Here is a 26,324-nt window from a genome sequence, read left to right as displayed (position 1 = left end):
GGGGGGGATTATTTGTTTCAGATTGATTGTGTGAATCCGATAAATCCATCGGCTCTCAATTTATTTCTGAAATATTAATTCAATTTAATTGAATGTATATTAGATAGTAGTTCAACATCTTAACACTCGACCGAAAAGGCGCTTTGTATTTAAAGTCTTAAAAAAATATAATATAATATTTTTATATAACATTCTTATATTATATACAATATTCTTTTACTATGCCTTCATCCTTACATTCAATTGTATCTTCACTCTTCAACTCTTTCTTTAAATCGCTATCTTCATTCTGTGGTATTTCTATTCCATTCTCGATATTTTTACTTTTGCGTTTCTTAATATTTATATTGTCTGATTTTTTCATTAAATTATTATCATTATCTTCTGACATTTCTATCCAATTCCGGATATCTGTATTCTTAAGTTTCTGAAGTTTAACTTCATAGGCATTTTTTTTCTTGAATTTTTCCATCGAATTATTATCTTGTGATATTTTTATGTTACTTCCAATATCTTTAACTTTGCATTTAATTTCAACATTTTCATTTTCTGATTTTTCCATCGAATCGCTATCTTCATCTTCTGAGACTTTTTTCACATTCTGGATATTGTGACCTTTATATTTAACTTTATGGATATCTTTATTCTCCAATATTTCCATTGAATTGTTATCTTCATCCTCATTCTGGATATTTTTATTCTTGTATTTAACTTTATGGATTAAGTGTGTTGCTTCAACGCAATACTCTTCTTCCACATTTTCATCTCTAGAACTAACATTATCAGTGTATTTATTTTTCTTGTTTTTATTTTGTGATATTTTTATCCTTTTTTCAATATCTTCATTCTCCGAAATGTACATCGAATCATTATTTTTATTCTCTGATGTGTTTATCTTACTTCTAATATCTTTATTTTTACTTTTAACTTCATAAGCATGTTTATTTTCTGATTCTTCCGTTGAATCACTACCATTTTGTGATATTTTTATACTCCACATATTTTTATCTTTGCATTTAATTCGATGGGCATCTTTATCTAATTCTTTCACTGAATTACTATCTGAATATTGTGACATTTTTATCTTCTTCCTAATGTGTTTATTCCTATATTTAACTTTATGGATATCTTCATTTTCTGATTTTTCCATTGAATCATTTTCAACTTGCGACATTGTCTTTTTTTTCTCAATATTTTTCTCAATATTCTTATATTTAACTTTATAGTCATCTTTATTTTCTAATTCTTTTGTTAAATCACTATTTTCACTTTGTGACATTTTTATCTTCTTCCTAATGTGTTTATTCCTATATTTAACTTTATGGATATCTTCATTTTCTGATTTTTCCATTGAATCATTTTCAACTTGCGACATTGTCTTTTTTTTCTCAATATTTTTCTCAATATTCTTATATTTAACTTTATAGTCATCTTTATTTTCTAATTCTTTTGTTAAATCACTATTTTCACTTTGTGACATTTTTATCTTCTTCCTAATGTGTTTATTCCTATATTTAACTTTATGGATATCTTCATTTTCTGATTTTTCCATTGAATCATTTTCAACTTGCGACATTGTCTTTTTTTTCTCAATATTTTTCTCAATATTCTTATATTTAACTTTATAGTCATCTTTATTTTCTAATTCTTTTGTTAAATCACTATTTTCACTTTGTGACATTTTTATCTTCTTCCTAATGTGTTTATTCCTATATTTAACTTTATGGATATCTTCATTTTCTGATTTTTCCATTGAATCATTTTCAACTTGCGACATTGTCCTTTTTTTCTCAATTTTCTTATATTTAACTTTATAGTCATCTTCATTTTCTGATTCTTTTGTTAAATCACTATCTTCACTTTGTGACATTTTTATTTTCTTCCTAATGTGTTTATTCCTATATTTAACTTTATGGATATCTTCATTTTCTGATTTTTCCATTGAATCATTTTCAACTTGCGACATTGTCCTTTTTTTCTCAATTTTCTTATATTTAACTTTATAGTCATCTTCATTTTCTGATTCTTTTGTTAAATCACTATCTTCACTTTGTGACATTTTTGTCGCTTTTCTAATATCTTTATTTCTATATTTAACTTTATGGATATCTTTATTTTCCATTTTTTTCTTCAAATCACTATTTTCATCTTGTGATGTTTCCATCTTAATTTTGATATTTTTGTCAGGAGATTCTTTTTTATTGTGCACATCATTATCCTTATATTCCATTCTGATATTACAAATAATGCTATCTACTAAAACATAATCCAGTTTATTAACAACTTCAAAGATTATATCATTATTAGATATAAATATCAACTTTGTTTAACTCGACTATATAAGACAATATGTTTTACAAACTTATTTTCTAAGATCAACTAATAATCATGTACATACTTAAGTTTTGTATTATTCAATAAGGTCAAAAAGATAAGCATTACAAAAAGTCAAAACATTCACTTTATTTAAATCTATTAAATTGTTTTATCAAATCACATAACATTAAGGATAAAGTAACTCAGTTTTTGAGCAATTAGATATCATAATTTTTACGGATACTCAGGTCATTTTATAGATTTTCATAAACAAGTGAATGTTTAATAGTTTATACAGATTTTTCAATACTAGGTAAGTATGAACTCTTAAAGATTAAATATCTTTCTTTTGTAATTGTTTATTAAATAATAGACGTACTGATGATATTACCTGGTTCATATATACTTCCTAGACAATAAAATATATCCTGTAATCTTAAAAAAAAAATGCAATAAATATACTTTTAATAATACGTAATATAAATAATGTTTAAAATTATTTTTCTCACGTGAGATGAATTCTAGGTTAAAATAGGCAATGCACCAACGAGACTAAATCTTGGTAGAGTGGTCCCGATTATAAGCTGAGTCGATACGGCGGATACTATTAAAGACCGATATCTTTATCCTACATCGGGAATTCGCGTCTTTGTAAATATTGAAATAATTAAAGGTTAAAAACTGATAATATTGTACTAATTTTATGATTTATTAGTTTAGTAGACGTATTTATGCATTTAGAACTTAATAATACTCGATTTTTCTTTAAAATTGTAATTTCAGTATTATCGTCGAAGTTTGATTATCAACAAAGATGATAACTGCAGAGAAAAAAATTGTAATTTTTCTACAATATATAAGATATTATAGCTTTACAAGTGTGCATTTATTTATGGAACATTTATGTAATAAAAAATCATAAATTTAATAATGTATGAGTCCAAATATTTATGTTAATAATAGTAAATTTATATCAATTGTCGATAATGTCAGCATTCTTCAATTACCTCCGGGCCCTTTTTATACCACCGAGAATTTACCCAGGATTGACGATCTTTAATAGTATCTCGTCGGTGGGCAATGAAATGCCAATTGCACCATTTGCACTATGCTACACTTGTCAGTACTTGTATGGAATATGTATAAAGGCTACTAAGTATGAAATTATTTAATGATAAAAACCTAAGATAAACGTCTCGAATGATAGAGAGTCCAATATTGACATTATCACACTTCTAGCGGAATTGTTATTAGATATTTTACCGATCAAAATATACTTTTATTATACATTTGCACTTTAGATACTTTTATGTGTAGCGGTCTTTAAAGCGTTTGACACAAAAAAATTTGTTCGAGTCGCATACGACGCATGCTCCAATTCCAACATACAGTGCACACTGATATTAACTCGTTGACTGGATGGGTATCAACAGAGGGATGAAAAGTGAAAAGTGAAAAATTTCTCCTTTAACTTCAATGGTTATAATTTTCACTTTTCACTTCCATTCTAGAGATAAAGTTTCATGATTGATACCCAGTACGTGGAAACGCTTGCCGTTTGATTAAATGCGACGCGGGAACCAATGAACATGTTAGAAGTTGTAATGCTTAATTCAGACTAGAAGCAGCAAGCATCAGAGTAGCAACCAACTAGCAAAGCCGTACTTTTTTTACGCCACTATAAATATCGCCTCGCTGATTGGTTGCTGCTCTACTGCTTGACGCTTGCTGCGGTTTGAACTAGGCATAAGTTTATTGGCTCACGTCACGTTTTGCCGCGCGTAAGTATTTCCGCGTCTAGTGTGCGGAAGCTATAACTACTTACTCTAATAAGCGCGTGAAGTGATTAACAGTAATTAGGAGTAACATTGGCGCAACAAACCTCTAAAGTTTTTCTTTAAGATCCAGTTTTACAACTCACGCTTAATTTAACTGAGGTTCAACTTATTTCTCATCATTTTCTAATTCTAAAATTGAAAAAAGATAATAATGAATAAGTTGAACTCGGTTAAGAGTTAACCGTCACTCGTGAAGTTGGTTAAGTCTGTTTTTATTTATTTCTGCACTCTCTGAACTGGTGCACACGGTGCAATAACAAATATACATTTGTTTCACTTCAATTTATTGCACCGTGTATGTACATCAGTTTAGAGAGTGCAAGAATAAAAAACAGCCTTTTATAATCAAACTATTTTCCTTTTCCTTTATCTTTTCAATTATTTAAAAACGTGCAATTATAAAGAGCAGCCAGCAACAGTCAGTGCATGTCAAATTCGTTGCAAGGCATTTGTAATCATTTATAACGCTGTGTGGTGTGTAAAGATCGATCCATTCTTTTAGATGCAACACATCTAAACGTCAAATGCGTAAAAGTGTACATATATAAAAAAAGGTATCTTTAAGGTAATATTAGATAAGATGCAAATTACAAGAAATATTGCTTACAATTGTAATGTAATGTTTTCAGATAATGAAATAATTTCTCTCATAAAAATACCAATAATCAAAACACCACGGTCCTGGATAATATTAAGAGTAAGGCTTACCCGACAATTAATGAAAAACAATACAATATGGCTTCAGCATCCAGTACAAGCGCACGTAGCTTGTTCATTGAGTCGAAGATGAGATTGGCAGATAGAGTGCAAGTTAATGTTAACAATATTGCTTCACTTGCTAGGCAGATACAACGAGGTTCCAGAAGCAACGAAGTAATATCTTATTTTTCTAATTGGCTTCTGAAAAAATTGTTTGAAAATATATCTTGTTCTAACAGATTTTAACGCATGCGGCAAGAAATTTTGCACAACAGGAGCATGGATTGGAAATGATAGAATCCAATTTAAAGAAACTTGCACTCATTGCTACTCATTTGGAATATCAAATGGATGCGGTTGATAAAAGTTCGACAATGTTAGAAGAAGTCACTGAGCAAGTACGATCTATGCAACGATAATGTAGGATATACATATACATATTTTATGTACATAAGAGTTCTATGCGATGAATATCTGCAGGATACATGTATTTATTTAAACAATATTTATGCTGATGTTATATTGCAGGATTGATTATTAATTTTAAGAACAATGTCTTTCTAAATTTGTGATATATTATATTATAATTTGAAAATTATTTATGTAACATTGACTTTCTCTTATTTTTCTGTTTGTTATGAATCTTTTATTATCAAGTATATGAAGACTAGAAAATGTCTAATTTCTGTGATTTGTAGATTAAGAAAGAATATGCGTTGCATTTATTATTTGAAATATTAATTTATATGTATAAATAAAAATATGACTTATTCTATATGGAAGGAATATAAAGTTAAAATAATATTTTCTTTAAGATTACTTCAATATGTATGTTTTTTTTTAGATGCTTGAATTTGTACATTATTTATATAAATATTTAAATAGGGAAATAATTATGTAAATACTTAAATAAGGAAACAAGAAAAGGGAGGAATAATTAAATAACATAATATATCAGTTTCTTTGATATTTATTCCAGACAATTAGCCTTAAAATTAAAAATAATTCTTATAAACATTATGATATATCGACAAACTCATACGTAAACGCACTTAAAGAGTTTCTAAAATGTATACACAAAATCGATTTGTTTTCGAATTGAAGTTAATACATTGTATTATAATTAAAATATTTTTTTAAATAGAGTTTGAAGTTTAGATCTGGCCATTTTAGAAATTATTTTATACCATATTAAAAAAATCGACGTAATGTCAGATTCATCAAGGATAAAGAATATCATAATGACCAGGACGATATAATAAGTGCACAGCTGGTATAGCACCTTCAGGGAAGTCGTGGGCAGTTACTTCAGTTCCTGCACCTCTGTCCATGTAACGAACTCTAACACCAGTCCCTAGGGCACTACTCATTGCTATAATGTGAATATGGTCAGATTCCTTATACATTGGTTCGACCTCCTAGCAAAAAAAGAAATATAATAAATATATTAGAATAAATATAAAAAAAATGTACTAAAATAAATATTAATATAAAAAGATTAATGGAATGTTAACAGGAACGTACGAACCTGATGGCAAAATTCTGAAATAGTACGTTCCCCTTCAATAAAATGTTGGTAAAAATCAGCATCACGCTGCAACTGACCAGATGTAATTAATCTAAGATACACAACAACATAATCGGAATAACCTTGTTCATTGAATAATTTATGTAATTCCATGTGACTGGACTCTGTCTCACCACCTACTTTGTCAATAACTTCCATAAACTGTAACAAAAATTCATGAAAACAACTCTTGTTCCTCACAATAAATTCTATATTGTGCCATCATATTAGCTAATACAAATATCATATACACATACATTTATATATACTATGCAGGCTATAAAAATCTTGTATATTATATAATAATATATATATATATTTTTTTTTTTTCAAGAAATAATCTCATAATTTATGTTTATAAGTTAATACATGTAAATAAAATAATTTAAAACTAAAAGAGTAATCTTACCGTATCATGAAAGTCTTCAACTGTAAATTGGGGAAAACCTAAAGCTACAAGGCTATCCTTGCTTTTTAAAGCTAGATCACGAAACTTATCATACTCATCTTTGTTCCCAATTAATTTCTCCAAATAAGCATAACTAAATGCTCTAAAGAAACAATTGCCATCTGGTCTAGTTCTCCTAATGTAAGAATATTTTTGAGCCAAGGCTTTTGCCTTCGAAAGATATACATCATCTTCCGCATATTCTTGTTCTAAGCTTTTCAGTGGTTCCTTTTCACCAACTAATGCTATAGATTCCGAAATCTGAAATGCAGAAGATAAATATTAAAAAATCTTATGGAAGTTTTAGTATTCATTCAAAAGAAAACATTCTATAATTTGTCAAATTAGTATTTTTTACGAAGTAATACTATTAAAAATAATAAAATATAATTATTTGAATATAGTTATGTTTTATGAAGTAATAAATTATAACTAATAAAATAAATAATCTTTATTTCACATTGAGACTCCCACAGATAAAAAAAATAATTCTATAAAACTAATTTGAATATATAATAAATTTTATTTTCAATCACATGAATTAAATAAAACTAATACGTCTTCAAAGATACATTTTAAACATAACACAAAGAGCATATTAACCTCCTTCTCGATACGTCTCTGTTGTTGAAGTATCAACTCGTCCTGGTTAACATCTGTAATAAAGATTAGGATAATAAATTACCCAGCTTGATTTCTCAATAATAAATTACGTTAAGAAACCTGTATTTTCTACGGGCTGCTCCTTAAGCGAGTTATTTTCCATATCTCAGAAGACTGCTAAATTTCACAACGGCTGTCAAATTATCAATCGTAAACAAAAGCTCGATGTTTCCATGTGAAGTTGAAAAGATATTTGCCAGTGTTTGCTGCTGTGCTTCACGCTCTTGTGTTGGCAGCATTATCGAACAGATTCAATCTAGGTAGTTTACGTGACGAGTTAATACAGATGGTAATGGCACAATCGACTGGCTGGTGGCTGCACAATCGACTCGTCGCGGTATTCTTTGAATTAATTTCAAATTTACAATTTATTATGCCAATTATTATCGATGAAGTGATATTGAAAAATGACAAATTGAAAAAAATTAGGTTACTTTTGTAATTAAACACCTTTTTCAAATTTAATTAAATTTTTGTTACATTATTGCTAATTAGATATTTAGAGTTTTTTGATTAATTTGTTGTTGAATTTTCTATAGTTTAGTATAGTTTAGAAACATTTTCTACGTGGGAAATGATAATCTTTACAAAATGTTAATTAACTTATTTATTATGTTTTTGTATACTAAAAATATAAAATACTTTTATATACTATAATAATAATTTTAATTATAAGCAAACAGTAAATAAATTTTATGTTTAAAAATGATACTTCTAAATCATAAAAATTTTTTGTCATCTCTGTCAAATAATATTTTGTTATTATTCCAATCAACAAAATATATTAGATTCATATTTTGTATTCCTAAGTTATATACAACCGCGAATAAATTTAACTTAGTTATCAATAATGGATTATGTTTTGCATTACCATTTGATTGAGAAAATTTTAATTATTATATATTTATAAGCATTTGGAATTTTGATTTCTCTAATATATTGATTATAAAATAACATTTAATATTAACAAATATTTTTTAATACATAAAAATCTAACATTTCATTTGTAGGTAAATTCATGTTCCATATATACATTGTCTTTACTGACCTCTACTGTAGAAGACTATACATATAATTATATTTTAAAGCTATAGTAACTAGTAATAGCGGTTTATTCAAACGTTCGATTTGTTAATTCATTATTAAATAATAAAGAAACTTATTGTTTCTTCTGTTAAAGAAGAGTTCTATTTATTTAAGAAATTAATTTAACAAAACAAACTAATTTTACGATTAAATTTTGTTAGTTCAGATATAGACAGATAATTATGATAATTCTATTTTATTTAAAATATTTTACGTAATATATTAGACGTAATACATTAATATACAATATAACTTAATTTTTTAGCTTAGCAGATAGAGGTAATTATTTATTTTATGTATATTTTTCTAAATTTTATTTAATATATTTTTATATTAATATTTTATTATTTTATAAATTTTCTAAAATTCTATGTATATTTCTATGTATATTTTTCTAAAATTTATAAATAAAAATTTGATTATTACTTACAAAATAAGCAACAACAATATTTAATAATATATGTCTACATTGTTGGTATATTAAATTACTTGTGCAAATGGCGGTGTAAACACAATGGAATTTATACACGTACGTTTTCAATTAATAATTTTGTTTATTTCAGCTTAGGCAAGGTTGCACCCTGTATCTATATGATCACATGTGTATATATGTATATATGCATGAGTGCACAGATATGTGTATATATGTATTATCGTACGCAATACGTGCATCCAATTGTGGATCAATCGTTAATAAATATAAATTTTTTTCAAAAATTACTGTTAATTTTTCTTAAAAAATATTGTTTAATATCATTATACAATTAAAGATGTGCTTCATAAATACAATAAAAATAAGAAGTAACCATGCATGTGATGTAAAAATGCAAATGATATAAAAATATTAGACTTTGAAACTTGTTAAATAATATTATCAATTTTTAATGACTAATCATATTTCTGTTAAGCGCCCATTTTTTATCATGATTTTATACAACTTTATTGTATTTTATTGTTGATGTTTTATGTTATGGTTTATTTATTTTTCATTTTTTAAAATATTTTCGTATCTCGTTTTATACATTATATATATATATATATATATATATATATATATATGTGTCTGCAATAATTTTATTTTTTTTAGATTTTCTGTGTTTTCAAGTTAAATTTGTATTCTATCCTCGAATAATTTTAATTTTGGGATTCGATCAATTTGTGATCGCGATTTGTCCGCTTCAAATCTAATCTCACGAGGATTCCAGTTCACTTTGATTGTTCAACTAAATTCTCTCGTTGTTTCCTCAAACAACTCCGGTAATGTAAGTCGCGAATAATTAGGATTCCTACCGCAGAAGCGTGACACAGCAGGTAATTAGCTGTAGGTATATCGCCCAGGAGAGCATTGGTACTAATCTGTCTGGCATAGTTTCACTATCGCGCCTGCAATCATATATTGCTCTTCCAGTCTGGTGAACAGATTCGAGTTCACCTGCGACAATTTATATATTATATATGAAATATGTTTATACATCCTTCTTTCTTTTGTAAAATTACTTTTTAGTAATAGAAATAATAATAGTAATGTAAAAACATAAAAAATAATTAAAGAGATAATTTTCGAATCGTTTGTTTTAGAAAAAAACAAGTTTTGAAAAATGTAAAAAAAATTGTTCATACGTAATTATACATAATTTTATATATAATTATACATAAGTATTTTTTTATATTTCTTTTAAACTTGATTTTTTCTAAAACAAATAGTGCGAAAATTATCTTTTTAATTATTTTTAATGTTTTCATATTACTATTATTATTTTTATTACACTAAAAAGTAATTTTACAAATAAAAAAGAATGTATGAACATATATGGATATATTTCATATATAATTATACATGTTTATGAATATTCAATAAAATATATATAAAAAAAGCCAATCAGATTCAAAACCAGCTGTTCGGGTACACATAAATGTCTTTATTCTCGTGTGAATAATAATAACAAAATAATAAACGTTTCAATCTTTCTTTTTGGGTCTTTCTCCATATGAAATCAAATTCTAAATTACATAAGTAAGTCTATTCAAAAATGTAATTAAAGTCGGTACAATTATCCATATTTAAGGTGGTGAAGTACGATAAAACTCGCATGTTCTTTCTTATCCAAATATTAATTTTATTATATAAAGCTAAATGAATATCATGAATACAAAATTTTTATAATGATATTATAAAAACTTACACAAATAAAAACGGTGTCATATACATTGTGATATTATTATAAATATTAAATTTTTTAACAATGATATTATAAAAACTTACATAAAATAAAAACGATGTTGTATACATTGTGTCAATATTAGTCAAAGCCACCTCGCTCACCATAAATGACAAATTGTCATTTATGAATATTTATGCGTGTTTAAGTATGTTGATACATATTTATACATATATTCGTGCACGAAAAATTTGTTACCGGGAAGTGACAATATTTCAAATGAATAAATAATTAAATATATCTCTTATTTATCTCAGACTTAAATTAATTACTTATGTATATTAAAAATATAAGAAATATTTATTATCTAATAAACAAATAGTTAATTTAATGACTATTTATTTGATAGATAATAAATAATTTCTTTTATGCTATATATTTAGTTATTACAAATAATAAATAAATAACTGTATTAATTAATTATAAAAAACAATGACGTTTTTGGACAATTCTAATCAACTGGTCACGTTATTTTAATAAATTTTAAAATTTTAGCTTTAAGAAAATTTAATCAAGCATATGCAATGCTTTCGTTCAGTTATGTATACTCTTATACTTTTAGTTATTTTTATGGATTAACTGCGCATGTTTTTTAAATGTGTTTTACAGATAAATATGTATCGTCGACCAAAATTAAACATATGTAGATCCGGCGGACGTTGTACTCGGAGATGACTGGCAGGAACAGAAGAGAGTGGAAGATACTCTGCCTTGAATATCCTATCTGTAAACGGGATTAAATCCCTAATTGAATGGTTGGAAATTATCGTTTGTCTCACTTGTACAATTTATGCACCCTTGTTTTTATTATCACCATTTAGCTTCGCACGCTCGGCTAAGCGGCTTAACGTCATCCTGATTAGCAGCCACCGCCACGGACGGGACTGCGCGTACGGGATACTATTTTTTGGGATTAATAGTCAAAGTTTTTTTTCTTCTCTCTCTGTGCATACACGTAAAACTTTCGCTGTACGCTAGTAGACACTAGAAGTTTCGGCGATTAAGCGCGACTATCATTTCTCCGTGTTACATTTCTCATCTCGTTCGCATGCAAATAAGCGTCGTAAACAGCAAATTTTATCGGTTAAAAGGAAGCGTTCGTTAAATTCTCTGATTTAACACGACCGGGCGAAATTAACTTCGCAAGAAAGAACTGCAATGGAGATACGAGCACGTCGACGGAATAACAAATTAATAGGTCAAACTGCATAAGAGACCGAAATTTACCGTACTGTTCTCTCTCATTGTGTCTTCATAATTTTGCTAAAGACAAGAATTAATGCGATAATTGATATTGGAGAAAGTACGTCAAATCATGGAAGCTGAGGATTATAGACACTGTCAATTTTGCGGATAGTCAAAAATTTGCTATATCTAACATAACATTTATTATGCACATTAATAAGGTAACACAAGTCTACATTTTATGGTTCGCAAATCAGAATCAGCTTCTTGTAAGTAATTTAAGCGGAATCCGAATATGTAAGTAAGAATTCCATCATATTGAGTTTACGAAAAGGAATGGGATTGATCACTTTGTGAAAAAGCTTTTTTTATTACTTTTGAAAATTCATAGATAACTCCGATATATGCGATAGATTTCGAAAAAGGCTCAAATTATGCGTAATAATGTACTTTAATATGAAAATATTGAAACTTTTACCGATATTATATTGAACCTCTTATACAATTTTTATATGGGTTTGTTGCACAGTGTCAAGTAGAACAAATAAAGTACTTTATGCAATCCCAATGCAAAAATATTGCAAATAGTAAAAATTTCAATAATAGCTTAGATATATATGGAAACGAAAGATCATATTTTAAACGAAAAAAAATATTTATTTCATTAACATAAAAATTATGATTATTTATATTATTATATTAATGGAATAATTGTTTTATGAAATATGATCTTTTATTTTTACATTGAGTCCGATGTTGAAATTTTTATTATTTGCAGTGGTTTCATACTGGTACTGCATGAGACAATTGTTCTATTTGATATTGTGTGACTAAAACCCATTCCTAAAAATAAAGCGCGCAAGAGATTCGAGGTATTAATATTTTTATATTAAAATACAATGTTTAAACAATAGTTTGAGTTTATTTTGAAATTTCTCGCCCATGGATTCGCTAGTTACGAATTTTTAAAAGTAGTTTTTTACATTACAACCAATATTGCTCCTATATATGACCTATATATGATTTTGTTTTTTAATTTTGCTTTATAAAAGAGGAGCTAATATATGTATATTTTTTGATTGATTTTAAAAAATAGTAAAAACGCGTTTTTAAGAAACTTTAACCACATTTTTCTTAACTTCTAAACTTGATACAGTACGGGATATAGTATTTCTCCTTGCAAATTTGGTTTCGGCATACAAAAATCTACTCTTCTTTTATAAATTGTAAAAAAAAAATAAAATTTGCAGATCTGTGTAACTATTGAAAAGAATATTTAACTTTTTTAATGATTCGCTTTTCTCGATTCAAATCTCACGTCGTATATCACATTCGACATATTATAGAGTTAATTAGATTGTAGAATTTATTTGAGAACATTTAAATAAAATTACAATGAAAAATTTCTCTTTTATTTCAGTTCTTCATTTCGTTTCTCACAGCAAAACATGAAATTCATTTTCGATTTATGATTTGGGTCAGATAATTTTAAAGTAGAAATCGCGTTTCCATTTATAATTATTAAGAGACGTGATAGTGTCTCGCGTTAGATATATTTTTTAATTTGTATGCAGCGTGCATTTCAAAGTATGTATGTTTTAATATATACACAGAGAGAATTTTTTCTTAAAGTTTACCCTGAAAATACGATAATCGGGACAACATTGTATTTCCAAGAATTTTAATGTAAATCTCTCTCATTCATTAAAAGTACAATAAAGTATAAAATAAGTTTGATTTATTTTACTAAAGTGCATGATAAAAATCTTTAAAATATTGTATTGTACCACAACTGCCGTATTTTCAGGATAAATTTTGAAAGAAAATTCTCTCCGTGTACTTTTATATGTGCGTGATATCTACAATATATTTCTTTCATATTACATTGTATAAGATTACAAATAAAATTAATGTAATATTGTAGATAAAATTTTATGCTGAACTCTGATATGAATTATTATTGTTCAAAGAAGGCTTTACAGATTCTTAATGTATGAGGGTTCAAAAATTAAAACTTTCTACGATATTGTTAGAAAGAATGAAGATAGCAAAGGAAAAGTCTCATGAATTACGTGTAAAGAATAAATGTGCATATTTATGATTTTCATGAAGAAATAAGAGACAAATGCAATAGAAGAAAAATAGAGGAAAAAAAACGAGGTATGCTGCCAACTTTGAAGAAATATGCCATCCGTTCTTCGAATTGTCGAAGCCTCTTGCCGAAACTTCGATCACTTGAGATTAACAAGAGCTGCAAATTAGTAGATTCCTATAGTAAAATATCTTGTTGTTTCGCAAATTTATCAACTTGTCGAACGCTGTAAAATAGCGTATTTTTAACGGCAAATCCCGATTGTTTTTGTTTTAAAGCTAATCATGCTGTACCAGCGTACTATTGTACAAGTAAAAGGAGATAACGCGCAAGTAAACGAGGGCCATTGTTTCCGCAGCGTCTAACAAATGGTTAATTACCGTGCCGCGGCTACAGGAATGCGTTATTGTTTGCAAGTACTGAAAAGGACGTAAACGGGACAGAAGGCCGATCCAGGATGCAATGGATGAAAGGATATAGACAGGGATGGGAGAACGGGATAAGAGAACAAAGAGGGGAATAAAGGGAAATAAGAGCGAAATGCTTTGGAAATTTCAGAGGAAGCGGAAGAGGTCGGAGGCGAAGCGAGGTTAGAGAAAGAAGACGAAGGAGGGTAAGAGGAATCGCGTGGAGTACAGTGGAGAGAGAAATCACTCTTTCTCTCCGTCTCTCCTCTCTTGATTCAGTCCCGTTTCCTGGCTCATTAGTTTCAAAATGGCGTCTAATCTGATTTACACGGCTTCTTCCTATGGTTCATGGAACAGACAAGATCTTCGATTATTTTCCGAAGCAGCATAGGTGCTCGGTTCTCTTAGTTCTTACGCTGCGCCGCACCGGAGACGGAGGAAGACGTTGTTCGTTCTGCTGCAGCTAACAAAAATCTGATAGAACGAATTATCGGGTCAATTGGCGAACTTCTCGCCTTCTATTGAGCGAACGTATATCAGATGTGCACTGTATGAATCTCGGACGCGAAGAAATGACAGTTCACAGATAAATATTACTATATATTACTGCGGTATATATTTGATTTTCATGTCTGGCTAAATCACCGTGCTGGAAAATTAGACCAGGAAGATCCATTTAGAGAAATTTTTTAATTATAATTTAACTTAAAAATATACTTATACTAAATATTTTTATGTAAATATTTTAGAAAAATGTTGGACATAAAAATTAATGTTTTTTTAGATTTCTACATTGAAAGAAAAATATTTGGTTTATGACTATAATTATATGGTAAAAATAATTATAATTAGGAGCTTTATTTTTATCATTATTACTTGTAACGTTAGTAATAATAATCATATTTACAGTTCTACAAAGATATATAATTGAAAATGACAATAAATTATAGTTAAATTGTAGTAATTACAATTATCTTTTCTTTCAGTGCATATCTCCGAAACAAGAGTTTTAAGATCATATATATTTATATACAATAAACATTTCTTTATAAAATGACATAAAAAAAGCAGTTTTAAAAGTATCAGACAATACTTAAGAATCATTTTGTATATACTTCTGATATGTTTAGTAATCCTCGATGTTCTTCGTGATTAATTATTAAGAAACAAAAATCATACAATATAATTATATGAAACTACATTTAATGCAATTAAATTTTATTTATGCTAATTATACATATGTACACTGAAAAAGAAAAGATTGGCTGCTACAGCAAATTAGAAAAATATGGCACAGCATCGAAATTCTATATTGACATTACGGATAGGCTAACGCAGCCAAAAATTGGCTGCTGCAACCAATTAAAAATACTATGCCATATTCTAATTATTTCTTTCAGTATATTATACACAATAATAAAATACTACTTTAAGATTGAAGATTCTTGTTTAGAAAATAATAAATTGACAAGAATTTATTCTCATGTTCGGCAATGTGCCAGCTAGCTTTGTGTCGCGAGCCAACTCTTGGTCTCGTGAACGTTATCGATAAATGCTACGAACAATTTTTGTTTATTAAACAAATGTTTCACGATGTTAATAAATTAACTATTAAAGCCTGCTCAGCCTGCTTTTAATCGACAGATATGTATAAGTTTTTCATTTAACTAAACGTGTAACAACGACCCGTGCGAAGAATACTGACCCTTAAATTACCGGAACAGCACACTGTGGTACGACATATTTCCCAAACTCAATTATTTATAACTTTTACAAAATAAACATATTATAAACTTTTTTTTTCAATCGAAACGCTAAACCTTAAGGAACATAACGGTATTAAGCAAATATATATGTATCTTTATTAATAAAAAAAAATAAACAATGAAACAAAGCATTAGAAAAAGAAAGCCTATAGTATGTCATATGAAAAGGCATAAAATATTTGCAATTAGAAAAATTAATTGTGTGCTACATACGTTCTTCGTTATAATTTCGTGAACTCATTGTCGATCGTCTATCTATCGTATGTGGTGCACATTCCACGAAACGATTGCAACATTTCAGGCATCGCTTCGTCGAGATTGACGTACTCTCTCCCCCGATGCCGTGAGGAATTGCCACAGGGAAATTGGCCCGGTGGTGTCGCACGCGTTACTATCACGAAGAGACGGATCTCTTTGCAAATTTCACCACAATTTAACGCCCACGTTTTCGCAGGCTTTCCCTCTGTGATGCTCCGGCGAGAATACTGTCTCTCGCTATACTCCTCGGGCCTGTAACTACATTTCCGTCTAATTAAATTGGTCTCGCTTGCCCCAAAAGCGATACAGATAGATGGTCCCAAGAGAGAATGCAAATATATATAGATTTCTAAATGATATATAAAAGCTTAAAACACGTGCAAAATACGTTTAAAATATATATTTCCATAATTAATACTTTTTTCTTTTTAAACTTTTTATAAGTATCACTTATGCAGAGCTTAGGATCAGAAAGATTCCTACGTATAATTAAAAGTATTTCAGTACTAAAACAAAAATATTAAAGTATAAAAATATAGAACAGGTGCTGTAAATGTGCAGACAGTCGCTTTTAGTTGTTGCTATCAACAACATTGCTGGCCTGCTATATATAATATCATCAGTCACTCTCGCGAATAGTTTTGTTGAACTTTAATAAATATTATTTTAATTTTCATAAAATATTAAGTTTTCGAGTAATACTTATCATGGAATACTGGTCGATCTCAGTGTTATCAATCGTGATTGGTGTTCTTATCGCTTATTATCTCTTAAAAAATTTTAACTTTTTTAAAAGACATGGTATCATTTACATACCACCTGTTCCAATATTAGGTGTCATGGCACCAATTATATTTCGCCAAACGTCATTCGTTGATATTATCCGAAGAATATACAATTTCAATCGATACGCAAAATACATCGGATTGTACGCCACAACGCAACCAGTTCTCATGCTACGAGATCCAAAACTCATCAAGACTATTCTCATAAAAGATTCCGATAAGTTTATTAACCGCCCCATTTCCAACAATGACCATGTGATTATGGCAAGTCTGTTTTATTTACAGAATACACGTTGACGAAAGAAATTTAAACACATAAGACAGTAGAGGGGGTATTAGAGGATAAACTGATAATAAATATCTACATTTTGATTTAATGACCAATTTATTGTAATTTAAATGTACTTAAATTAAACTTTTAATACATAATTTCAAGTCTATAATAGTTTTCAAATGAGAAGAATTTTTTAAGATCTCGTATAACACAGCTAAAATTTACACGGCGTTGACAAAATGATTTCTTCTCATTTTAAAACTATAGTAGTCACGATAGTTTCATATTAAAATATTTATCTTAAAAATCAAAAAAGTTTTTATTAAAATATTTGTTATTAATTTAGGGAGCCTCAGTATATAATATAAAAAATACATGCACATTACTTCTTGTACTAAAATATTATTAGTACTGTATATTCTTAAAGATGTTTAATAACAATAATAATAATTAAAATTTAAATTGTTAACAATAAGTAGACGTTTCGGTCAAGATTTGACCCTCTTCAGTACAATAAAAATGAATATGTTGAACATTAAAACTAAATACGCAAGACAACTGATAAATGTAGTGATAGCAAGTAACAAAAAATTATTATTTCCTTACAATACAGTAGTAATCGCAACAGAGATCCAAGTAAATTAAAGTAACAGTTAATTGTTATCGCGCTATATGAATAGAAAGAAAATACAAAAGTTTTTTTCGTCATGATACAATTAAGAAATCTTCATTTAAAAACGACGAACCCCACACGAAGAGACACGCAAGTACTAAGTTCTATTGTAAAAACAAAAAATTTTTTCAACAAGTAAATTAGATATCGTCGTATTACTGTAAAAACAATCAGAAGAAATATGCTCCTGCTTAGATTCCAGAGAATTTTTTAGAAAATTTATTTTTTTAAAAACTAATTGAACAAACTTACGTATAGCGCGACAACAATTAACTGTTACTTTAATTTATTTTGATCTGTTGCGATTACTAATATTGTAAGGAAATAATAATTTTTTGTTACCTGCTATCACTACATTTATCAGTTGACTTGCATATTTAGTTTTAATGTTTAACGTATTCATTTTTATTATACTAAAGAGGGTCAAATCTTGACCGAAACGTCTACTTATTGTTATGAATTTGTTTTAAATAATATATAACTTATTTATATCTTTGGTCGTGGCTGTATGCTCTTTATTATTTAACTTAATAATAATTAAATTTTTATTGATTATAATAAAAATATATTAAACAACCGCTCGTATAACATTCAACAATAAATTTTTATATAAAATTAAAAAAACAATTAAATTTTTATATTGCTTGATAAAGAGATGGTTGCTTTTGCCTACAAATCGATTGTCTAGTATCGTTTACTTACATTACTTTTCTAAAATTTGTATTTGTGTGCAAAAGTGCATGTAGGCAATCAAACTGTAAGCAATAATTTTTGTGTGCAAACGAACTGTCGGCAAAAGTGAAGTAGGCAAACAACACTGTAGGCAATCGATTTGTAGACAAACAAGATCCCGCCGTTGATAAAGAGTTATATAAATGCAATTACATTGCACACAAAAACTATTAAATTATTAACCACAAAATTTACATTAAATTATTAGATTAACGTAATGTATAACTTGACATAATATTTTTGCATTGCACATTTTCTTAATCGCTATGACATTTAAATATAAAATTATAAACAAATATTACCATTTTGCTACATCATGTTAGTATATTACTAAGAAATTTAATAATGAAAAAGTGATTTTTCTCTATTGGTTATTATTATTGGTATAATTAATATTTAACAAAAGTAAGTCGAAATTCCATTATATACTGGTATTTGTTAACTAAGCTAGAAAATGATAATGACAAAGCAATTTATTCGATTACGATCTCCACTTGTTTATAACTTAATATTTAACAAAAGGAGATCAGATGAAAACTACACGCTGGTAATTGTTAATTAAACTACAAAATAATAATGAAAAAGCAACTTCTCCAAATTTCGCACAAATACATGAAAATCTATTCCTTGAAGTTAATTATAAGGTAAATTTAAATTTAAAATGTTTGAAGGTAGCTAAACAATTACAAAATAAAACGAAATTGCTCATTGCTTCTTAAGAAAACAGGAATCGTAACAGAGAAATACATCAGAAGATAAAAACATTATTAAATGTAACTCTCTTGATTTCTATTCACGCTGTAAATTCATACCACAAGCGATTATAAAAAAAATTATTTCATCTATAAACTTGCGAGCATTGTATAATATTTTTAATTTTATGTAATTTCTTTTTAGTAATTTTTTTTTGTAATTTTATTATGATTTTTATTGCAACACCTTCGAACTAGCCATTTTTGCTTAATTAAAATCTATTTTGTAAGTTTTTTTTTGTGATCTAGTTTGTACTGACGATGGTCAAATCTTGACTGAAACGTCTACTTTTTTATATGTGAATTTTAAATAAATAACTTGCGTTAACATCTATTGTTGTGGCTGTATGCTCTCCATTATTTATATTTTATAAGATAAATTGTTTATAAAGGCGTTTGTCACTATAAAACACGTGATATCTGTACAAACTTACACCTTTTAAAAAAGGTAAAAAGAATACGTGCTTCTCGAATAAAATCTAAGTATCCAACCTAATTAATAGTAGTTTTAATTTTTCTTCAAGGATATTCTTATTGATGATGTTTTTATCCCAATCCAAATAATGGCAACTTTAATTCTCTACCAAAAATTATTACTCTTCGAAAAAAATTAATGTATCAAACGAAAAATTAAAACCCAGATGCTACAATCTTGATTAATTAAATTAAATTCTATTAAATAAAAAAATAAAACACAAATGTCTGTTTGTTTATTTATATAAACTTATCTTTAAAAAAAAAAAGTGAAAAAAGTGCTAAGAATGCTTTTTTTAAAGAATTATTTGGATCAATTTTACCAACGCCAAATATTTAATTGGCAGTGAAACTGATTACTTGGCAGTGAAACTAATTTTTCATTAGATTGCTATATTCAAGATGTCGACGTATTCAAATGATGCAGTGCACGTAACGTGGGACTCCGCCACGACATCGACAAAGTTGTCGCGGGGAAAGGGATTTTGTTTTTCACTATAAATTCTGTAATTTCTCTCTATATAAACCAGTCTTCGAATCGCGGTCGTCAAATCTCGCTGACCAATATTAATCTGCATTATACAAATCAAATGGGGAATATTCTCTAATAAAACTCTAAAACATTACATTAACGTTTGCACGGACGAAGTTAATAAACAACGCATTTTTAATATATTATTCATCGGGATAAACGTGTCTTTTTTATCTCGGCGAAGAAAATATTTCTAGATCTGTGCATTAAATTCTTTACGTAAGCAAAACATTCTTTACACTTCACTCTATTGTATTTCTGAAATTGATCACTTCATGGTCGGTATCGATATAGATCACAGGTTGCATTAACGAGGAAGTAAAAGTGATTGTAATTTTTGGATTCAAAAACATGCATTATGTCGCGTTTATTTCGTATATCTACCATTTCGCTACGTTATTTTGCGTTTCTGCACAATTTCACGGTTCTAACGAGAACAATATTATTCATTTATTACCCGCCTATACCATCGCTTCGAGAGCTAGTCTTCTCGGTTCGGCAACATGTGCAACGGAATTACGAGATTTCCTAGACGCTGTCGATCAACGGATACTGTGGGGTTTAAAAAGTAAGTAAAATTCATTCTTAATCATGATTAATTTTTGATACTTATCGGATCAATAAAGTAAATGCAAAATCAAGAAAGTTAATCACATGAATAATAATCTCGCATTTACTTCATGTTGAATTGTTTTATTATACCATTAGAAAATTAATAAATAACTGCGAAACTAAATCGATCTTGTTGCTTAATTATCTACGTTTATAAAATAAATAAATGGTGATACATTTTGTCTGCAACATGACAGCAATATGTTAGTAACGAATAATTAATCGTTTCATCTTGAGCATTATGATGAGAACATGACAGTAAAGAACATATATAATGATTTCTATCGATTGTCGCAAATATGTCTTCAAATTATCAAGTTTTATAATTGCAACTCATTATTAACAAAATGCTAACAATATAAACCGTCACACATTTCTGAATGATCGACGAGGATATTCATGCTAACTTGTTGAATAGTTTAACACTATCGTTTATATTAAAAAGCGATCTGAATAAAAGTTAGTAATAAGTCACGAAAGAGAGCAATTAAAAATTATTTTTCGTAGTATTACTTTGGTTATAAAAATGTTTCATACTTGTTATTACAAAATCTAATTATTATTTTATATTATATATCTTCAAATTTTATTTGTAAAATGCATAATAATAATGCATAAAATAATGTTGAAATTATATAATTATATGATTGGAAATGGAAGTTGTTTTTAAATATTCAAACTTTAAATACGAAGCGCCTTACAATCCCAAGTGTTAAGATGTTGAACTAACATTCATTTAAATTGAATTAATTTTTCAGAAATAAATTGAGAGCCGATGAAATTTCTTATTTCTTATTTCTGTTAGATATCTCGCATTGTTTAGATGTTTTTAAATTTTATTAATTTAACATTGTCGCGATTTAATTCAATATAGTTTTAATGATTATTAGAAAACATAATTATATAAACTTTAAATACAAAGCGCCTTACAGTCCCGAGTGTTAAGATGTTGAACTTGATTTTCGAACCAAGTGAGTTGGTACCGATTTGGGTTGGATAATGTTACCTTATTGATTGACGTTACACATTAGGAGAGCATACAACACCAAGTTAATCCAACCCAAGTTGGTGCACACCCGCTCGGGTTGCTAATACGCTGTAAGACTTGTTTTTTCCAATTAATAGTAATCCTGTCTTTAGCAATTAATAAAAGTCTCAGTGATTAAGTAGCAATGAATAAGAAACACTATATACTAAAATGTTGTAACATAAATATAATAACAATTGTGTACTTCTGTCTTCAAGCATTGGATTCTAGTGGCGAACTCAAATCAGGTTTCCTTTATGGAAATAATTTTTGGCTGGGCAGTCGTAGTCAGTGCCTCGATATAATGAACAGGACCCCTTTCGAGTTCGCAAACCGGTACATATTAAATAACACGCGATACCGAGATTCGCTGAATGAGTTCCCACCTTTCCAACTAAATTACTTTGTTGCCTATATTAGACACAACAGTACTCTTCAATATCACATCAATATATTTACTGAAGTAAGTTCTTTCTTCTTGAAATTATCTAGAGTATATCATCTTTTTAATCAATAGTTTTTTATTTTAGATTTTAAATTTTTATTTTAAGTCCAATTTTTTAACAATATATGTCAGGCAATCTTAAATCAAACATTTCATGCATATTTCTACATTACATCTAAATAAATCTGATTTATATGACAAAAAATGTATTAAATTTTATTAATTATTTATTTGGATAGTACTAACTTAACATTTATTTATGATAAATATTTAACTAAATATACTAAATAGAAAAATAATAAATCAAATTAATGATTCTTGTTTTAAAAAATATACATTTATTATTTGGTAAATAATTAATATTGTTTAAACAGATATTTATTAAAATTTAGTACATTTTTTCATGATAATATTTGTCAAAATCGTAGCCTTTGAAAGTTGTTACTTTTATTTTCATTTTTAGTGTAAATAAATCTTTTTAAACTTTACAACTTTTACCTGAAATATTGTTTTTATAAAATTTATATTTTTCAAGAAATTCAGAAGTTCCGGTACTTTTTATATATCCAATATATAAAAAATTTTATATATGTTATAGGATCTGATTACGCTCGGTCTCTGTTTGCCCGCATCCTGTTCCACGAATAATATAAGTTTCATTCTAGAGGGAATATTTCGAGATAGAGTCCTTTTAATTAATGATCTCTATTCCGTGGACCTCAATCTGATCCAGGTAAAAAACTTAAAGGATGATCACCAATGGTTGTTAAGTGGTGCGATACCTTTTATATGGTATGTTGAAAAACATAAACAATAAAAAATTAACTTTACAAATAAAATAATAATATACGTTAAATTTTCATGCTTTTTCCGAGAATATGAAAAAGCGATGGAAAAGATATCTGCATATATTAATTTTATCATTTTAGTGTTGCTTTAGTGCTTACCTTTGTCATGATGATAAGCGGAACAATATACGATATATTCATATATCAAACATATTTAAAGGAAAACAATAAAACTGTCGTTAGTAAGTATATGTCCAACTAATTATAAGATTTTTGTAGCTCTTTCGATAATGGATTATTTGTAATACTGCTTTTGTTATATTCCTTATATTTAAAAAAAAATCACGCTCACGTTTTACACACTAAACAGTTTTACTAAATTGGAATTATTATTTTAATAAAACTCCAAAATGCAATAAAGATATTTTTTCTCTTGTACAATATTATTTATTCCTTTATTAGAATATCTTTTTTTCCAATTATTTGCTTGTTAATAGTTTTCTTGTATTTGCCAGCAAACATCGTTCGCATTTCTTAATGAATACACATTCTGTGAATTTTAATTTAGATATAGAAAACGCGGTCAAGGAGATGACAATGACAGATTTGTCGTTTTCATGTGAGAAAAGTAGAATCGGGAACGTATTAATGTGTTTCTCCGTTTACACAAGTACGAAGATAATATTTAACACAAAATTGGACACCGAAGAAATAGTCGTCATTCACGGTATCAAATTTCTGTCCATGGTTTGGATTATCATATTTCATAGCGTATTTTACATGTTGGAATTCTACGGTAAGTGTACTGGCACAAAAATTGCAGAACTGAGATTATTTACGTCTTCTGATGTGTCGTTTTCCATGCATAACGTCGTTTCACGTATGTAGACAATAAAACATGGATGTTGAGATTCGCCGAAGGTATCCCTATTCAAGTAATAAGCAACGCATTCGTATCGGTTGACACTTATTTCTTTTTAAGCGGATTTTTATTAGCTTACATGAATTTAAAGAATAAAATAGACAAAGGACGAAGTAAGCCGATTCATTACAAAAAGAAGCTAAACGAATTCTTTGTCAGCATATTAAAGAGATATATCCGGTACGTTTCTAACGTTATTTTGATTTACGCAAACAATGAATGAAGCTGTAAGCATGACAGCATCAATGATACATATGTACAAAATAACAGAAAATACGATTTAAAAATACAATGTGCCATATAATAATAATTGCTTTCTTTATAGTTTCTAAATGTAGAAATTTCTTTTAAGGTTGACACCGGCTTATATAATGATGATAGGAATAGCGCAATTGATCTCAGCTTGGTACGATAAGACTTCGCAATTTTACGTTGAAGAGATATCACACAAAACTTGCGCAAAATACTGGTGGAGAAATGTCTTGTACATACATAATCTGTTTGCTTTTAATACGATGGTACGAACGCCAATTTATGCTATGTTCCAAAATTTATTGTTAATACTAAAAATTTGTAGTGCACGTAACGTAAACTATAGATTTTCGGTAGAAAATTTGAAATACAGCTTTAATTATAATATCATTCTGGCATCACACACTCTGAGATGTGTAAGAGAGATTTCTTATTCCGAATTATAATTATAATATTAAAATTTTCTTATAGTGCTTGTCCTGGAGTTGGTATCTATCCAACGATATGCAGTACTATATAATCGGTCTGGCGCTTTTAATTCTATCAACTGTGTAGGTTAAACGATCGATGACTGTGGAATGTTACATATTTTTAGCGCATGTATCTAAATAAATAAAAGCTATAAATTTCAGATATTTTTACGTGGCTGTTGTCATACTAAGTATAATTTTGATAGCCTCAGTTATCTTAAGCGGTTACATCTCATACATTTATGAATATGTTCCGACGTAAGTTGCAGAGCATCTTATTATTTGTGAAACTAATTGTAAATAAGTAACAAATCAAAGGACTCTTTCTATACAAACCAAATGATAATAAGTAACGAGCAAAGTAAGAGTCAACACGTTTCTTTGAAATTAACAAAAGAATATATTTCAATTAACAAAAGTAAAATTACATAACGTTACAAGTTTCGGCTACCGGATTGAGCCCTCTTCAGACATTAACATAACGAAAATTGTGAATGTTATGAATATGCGATCATTTGCGATAATTGATGTTGATCTGCGATTTTTTTGTTATGTAATTTTACCTTTATTAATTGAAATATTATATATTCTTTTGTTAATTTCAAAGAAACGTGTTGACTCTTACTTTTTGCCCGTTATTTATTATCATTTAATTATGTAAATAAACACTTTTTTATTATTACAGTTTGGACGAACAGTTCAGACTTATAGATGTGATATACTACCCACCATGGATACGAATTGGTCCATATATTATTGGAATGATTACAGGTTACATTATAAGGAGATTTAACAAAAAAATAACTTTGAAAAGGGTGAAGTATATAAGATCTAATTTTAAATAAGAAAATTTAATATAACTAGTTTAGAGTTGCAGAATATGTAAGCTAACGATTAATAAAATTCAGATGATAATTAGAAATTGTTGTTTCTAATTATGTAGAACGCGGATTTGAAATCTCCATAATTATAAATGGACTAATATTAGATTAATTTTTACAAAAATTTTAGAAGTAGCTAATTTTTAAATTATATCTACAGT

At 27.9% G+C, this 26,324-nt stretch overlaps 3 protein-coding genes and 1 pseudogene across 5 annotated transcripts in view; 2 read left to right on the top strand and 2 right to left on the bottom strand.

Annotated features, from left to right (window-relative positions):
- The window catches only part of LOC108756190 (putative uncharacterized protein DDB_G0289963), a 4,326-nt gene extending 2,050 nt beyond the window's left edge, over positions 1-2,276 (bottom strand). The window contains exons 1-2 of the mRNA XM_018499803.1: positions 1,988-2,276; positions 238-1,201 (exon numbers count right to left, since the gene is read on the bottom strand). Coding sequence (XP_018355305.1) covers positions 238-1,201; positions 1,988-2,230 — 1,207 coding nt within the window. The 5' untranslated portion in view covers positions 2,231-2,276. The remainder of the gene's footprint in view (positions 1-237; positions 1,202-1,987) is intronic.
- A 1,837-nt stretch (positions 2,277-4,113) lies between these two features.
- On the top strand, positions 4,114-5,395 carry LOC108756215 (UPF0693 protein C10orf32 homolog). Of its 3 annotated transcripts, XM_018499839.1 has the most exons (4): positions 4,114-4,168; positions 4,657-4,719; positions 4,784-5,027; positions 5,093-5,395. In XM_018499839.1, exons 3-4 carry the CDS (start codon positions 4,890-4,892, stop codon positions 5,270-5,272), a joined length of 318 nt encoding a protein of 105 aa, XP_018355341.1. In that variant the 5' UTR covers positions 4,114-4,168; positions 4,657-4,719; positions 4,784-4,889; the 3' UTR covers positions 5,273-5,395. The 3 variants fall into 3 exon arrangements, with proteins under 3 accessions (XP_018355341.1, XP_018355340.1, XP_018355339.1); XM_018499838.1 differs by lacking the exon at positions 4,114-4,168 and having other exon boundaries at positions 4,365-4,708; XM_018499837.1 differs by lacking the exon at positions 4,114-4,168 and having other exon boundaries at positions 4,365-4,719.
- A 551-nt stretch (positions 5,396-5,946) lies between these two features.
- Positions 5,947-7,775, bottom strand: LOC108756205 (ubiquitin thioesterase otubain-like). Its single transcript, XM_018499826.1, has 5 exons — positions 7,592-7,775; positions 7,472-7,524; positions 6,830-7,129; positions 6,382-6,582; positions 5,947-6,271 (listed from the first exon to the last, which is right to left on the bottom strand). Exons 1-5 carry the CDS (start codon positions 7,632-7,634, stop codon positions 6,074-6,076), a joined length of 795 nt encoding a protein of 264 aa, XP_018355328.1. The 5' UTR covers positions 7,635-7,775; the 3' UTR covers positions 5,947-6,073.
- A 13,205-nt stretch (positions 7,776-20,980) lies between these two features.
- LOC108756168 overlaps positions 20,981-26,324 on the top strand; it is an 8,024-nt pseudogene continuing 2,680 nt past the window's right edge.

The sequence above is a fragment of the Trachymyrmex septentrionalis genome, unplaced genomic scaffold (assembly GCF_001594115.1).
Source record: "Trachymyrmex septentrionalis isolate Tsep2-gDNA-1 unplaced genomic scaffold, Tsep1.0 scaffold97, whole genome shotgun sequence".
In the NCBI taxonomy this organism is placed as follows: Eukaryota; Metazoa; Arthropoda; class Insecta; order Hymenoptera; family Formicidae; genus Trachymyrmex; species Trachymyrmex septentrionalis.
The sequence above is the reverse complement of the archived record's forward strand: the minus strand, read 5'-3'. Positions and strand labels throughout refer to the sequence as shown.

Coding starts and splice junctions, on each gene's coding strand:
- LOC108756215 (XM_018499839.1), top strand. CDS start 4,890: ATGGCTTCAGCATCCAGTACAAGCGCACGTAGCTTGTTCATTGAGTCG. Junction 5,028..5,092: donor GAGGTTCCAGAAGCAACGAA/GTAATATCTTAT, acceptor TTGTTCTAACAG/ATTTTAACGCATGCGGCAAG.
- LOC108756205 (XM_018499826.1), bottom strand. CDS start 7,634: ATGGAAAATAACTCGCTTAAGGAGCAGCCCGTAGAAAATACAG. Junction 6,583..6,829: donor TTGAAGACTTTCATGATACG/GTAAGATTACTC, acceptor TTTTTGTTACAG/TTTATGGAAGTTATTGACAA. Junction 6,272..6,381: donor TTTCAGAATTTTGCCATCAG/GTTCGTACGTTC, acceptor TTTTTTTGCTAG/GAGGTCGAACCAATGTATAA.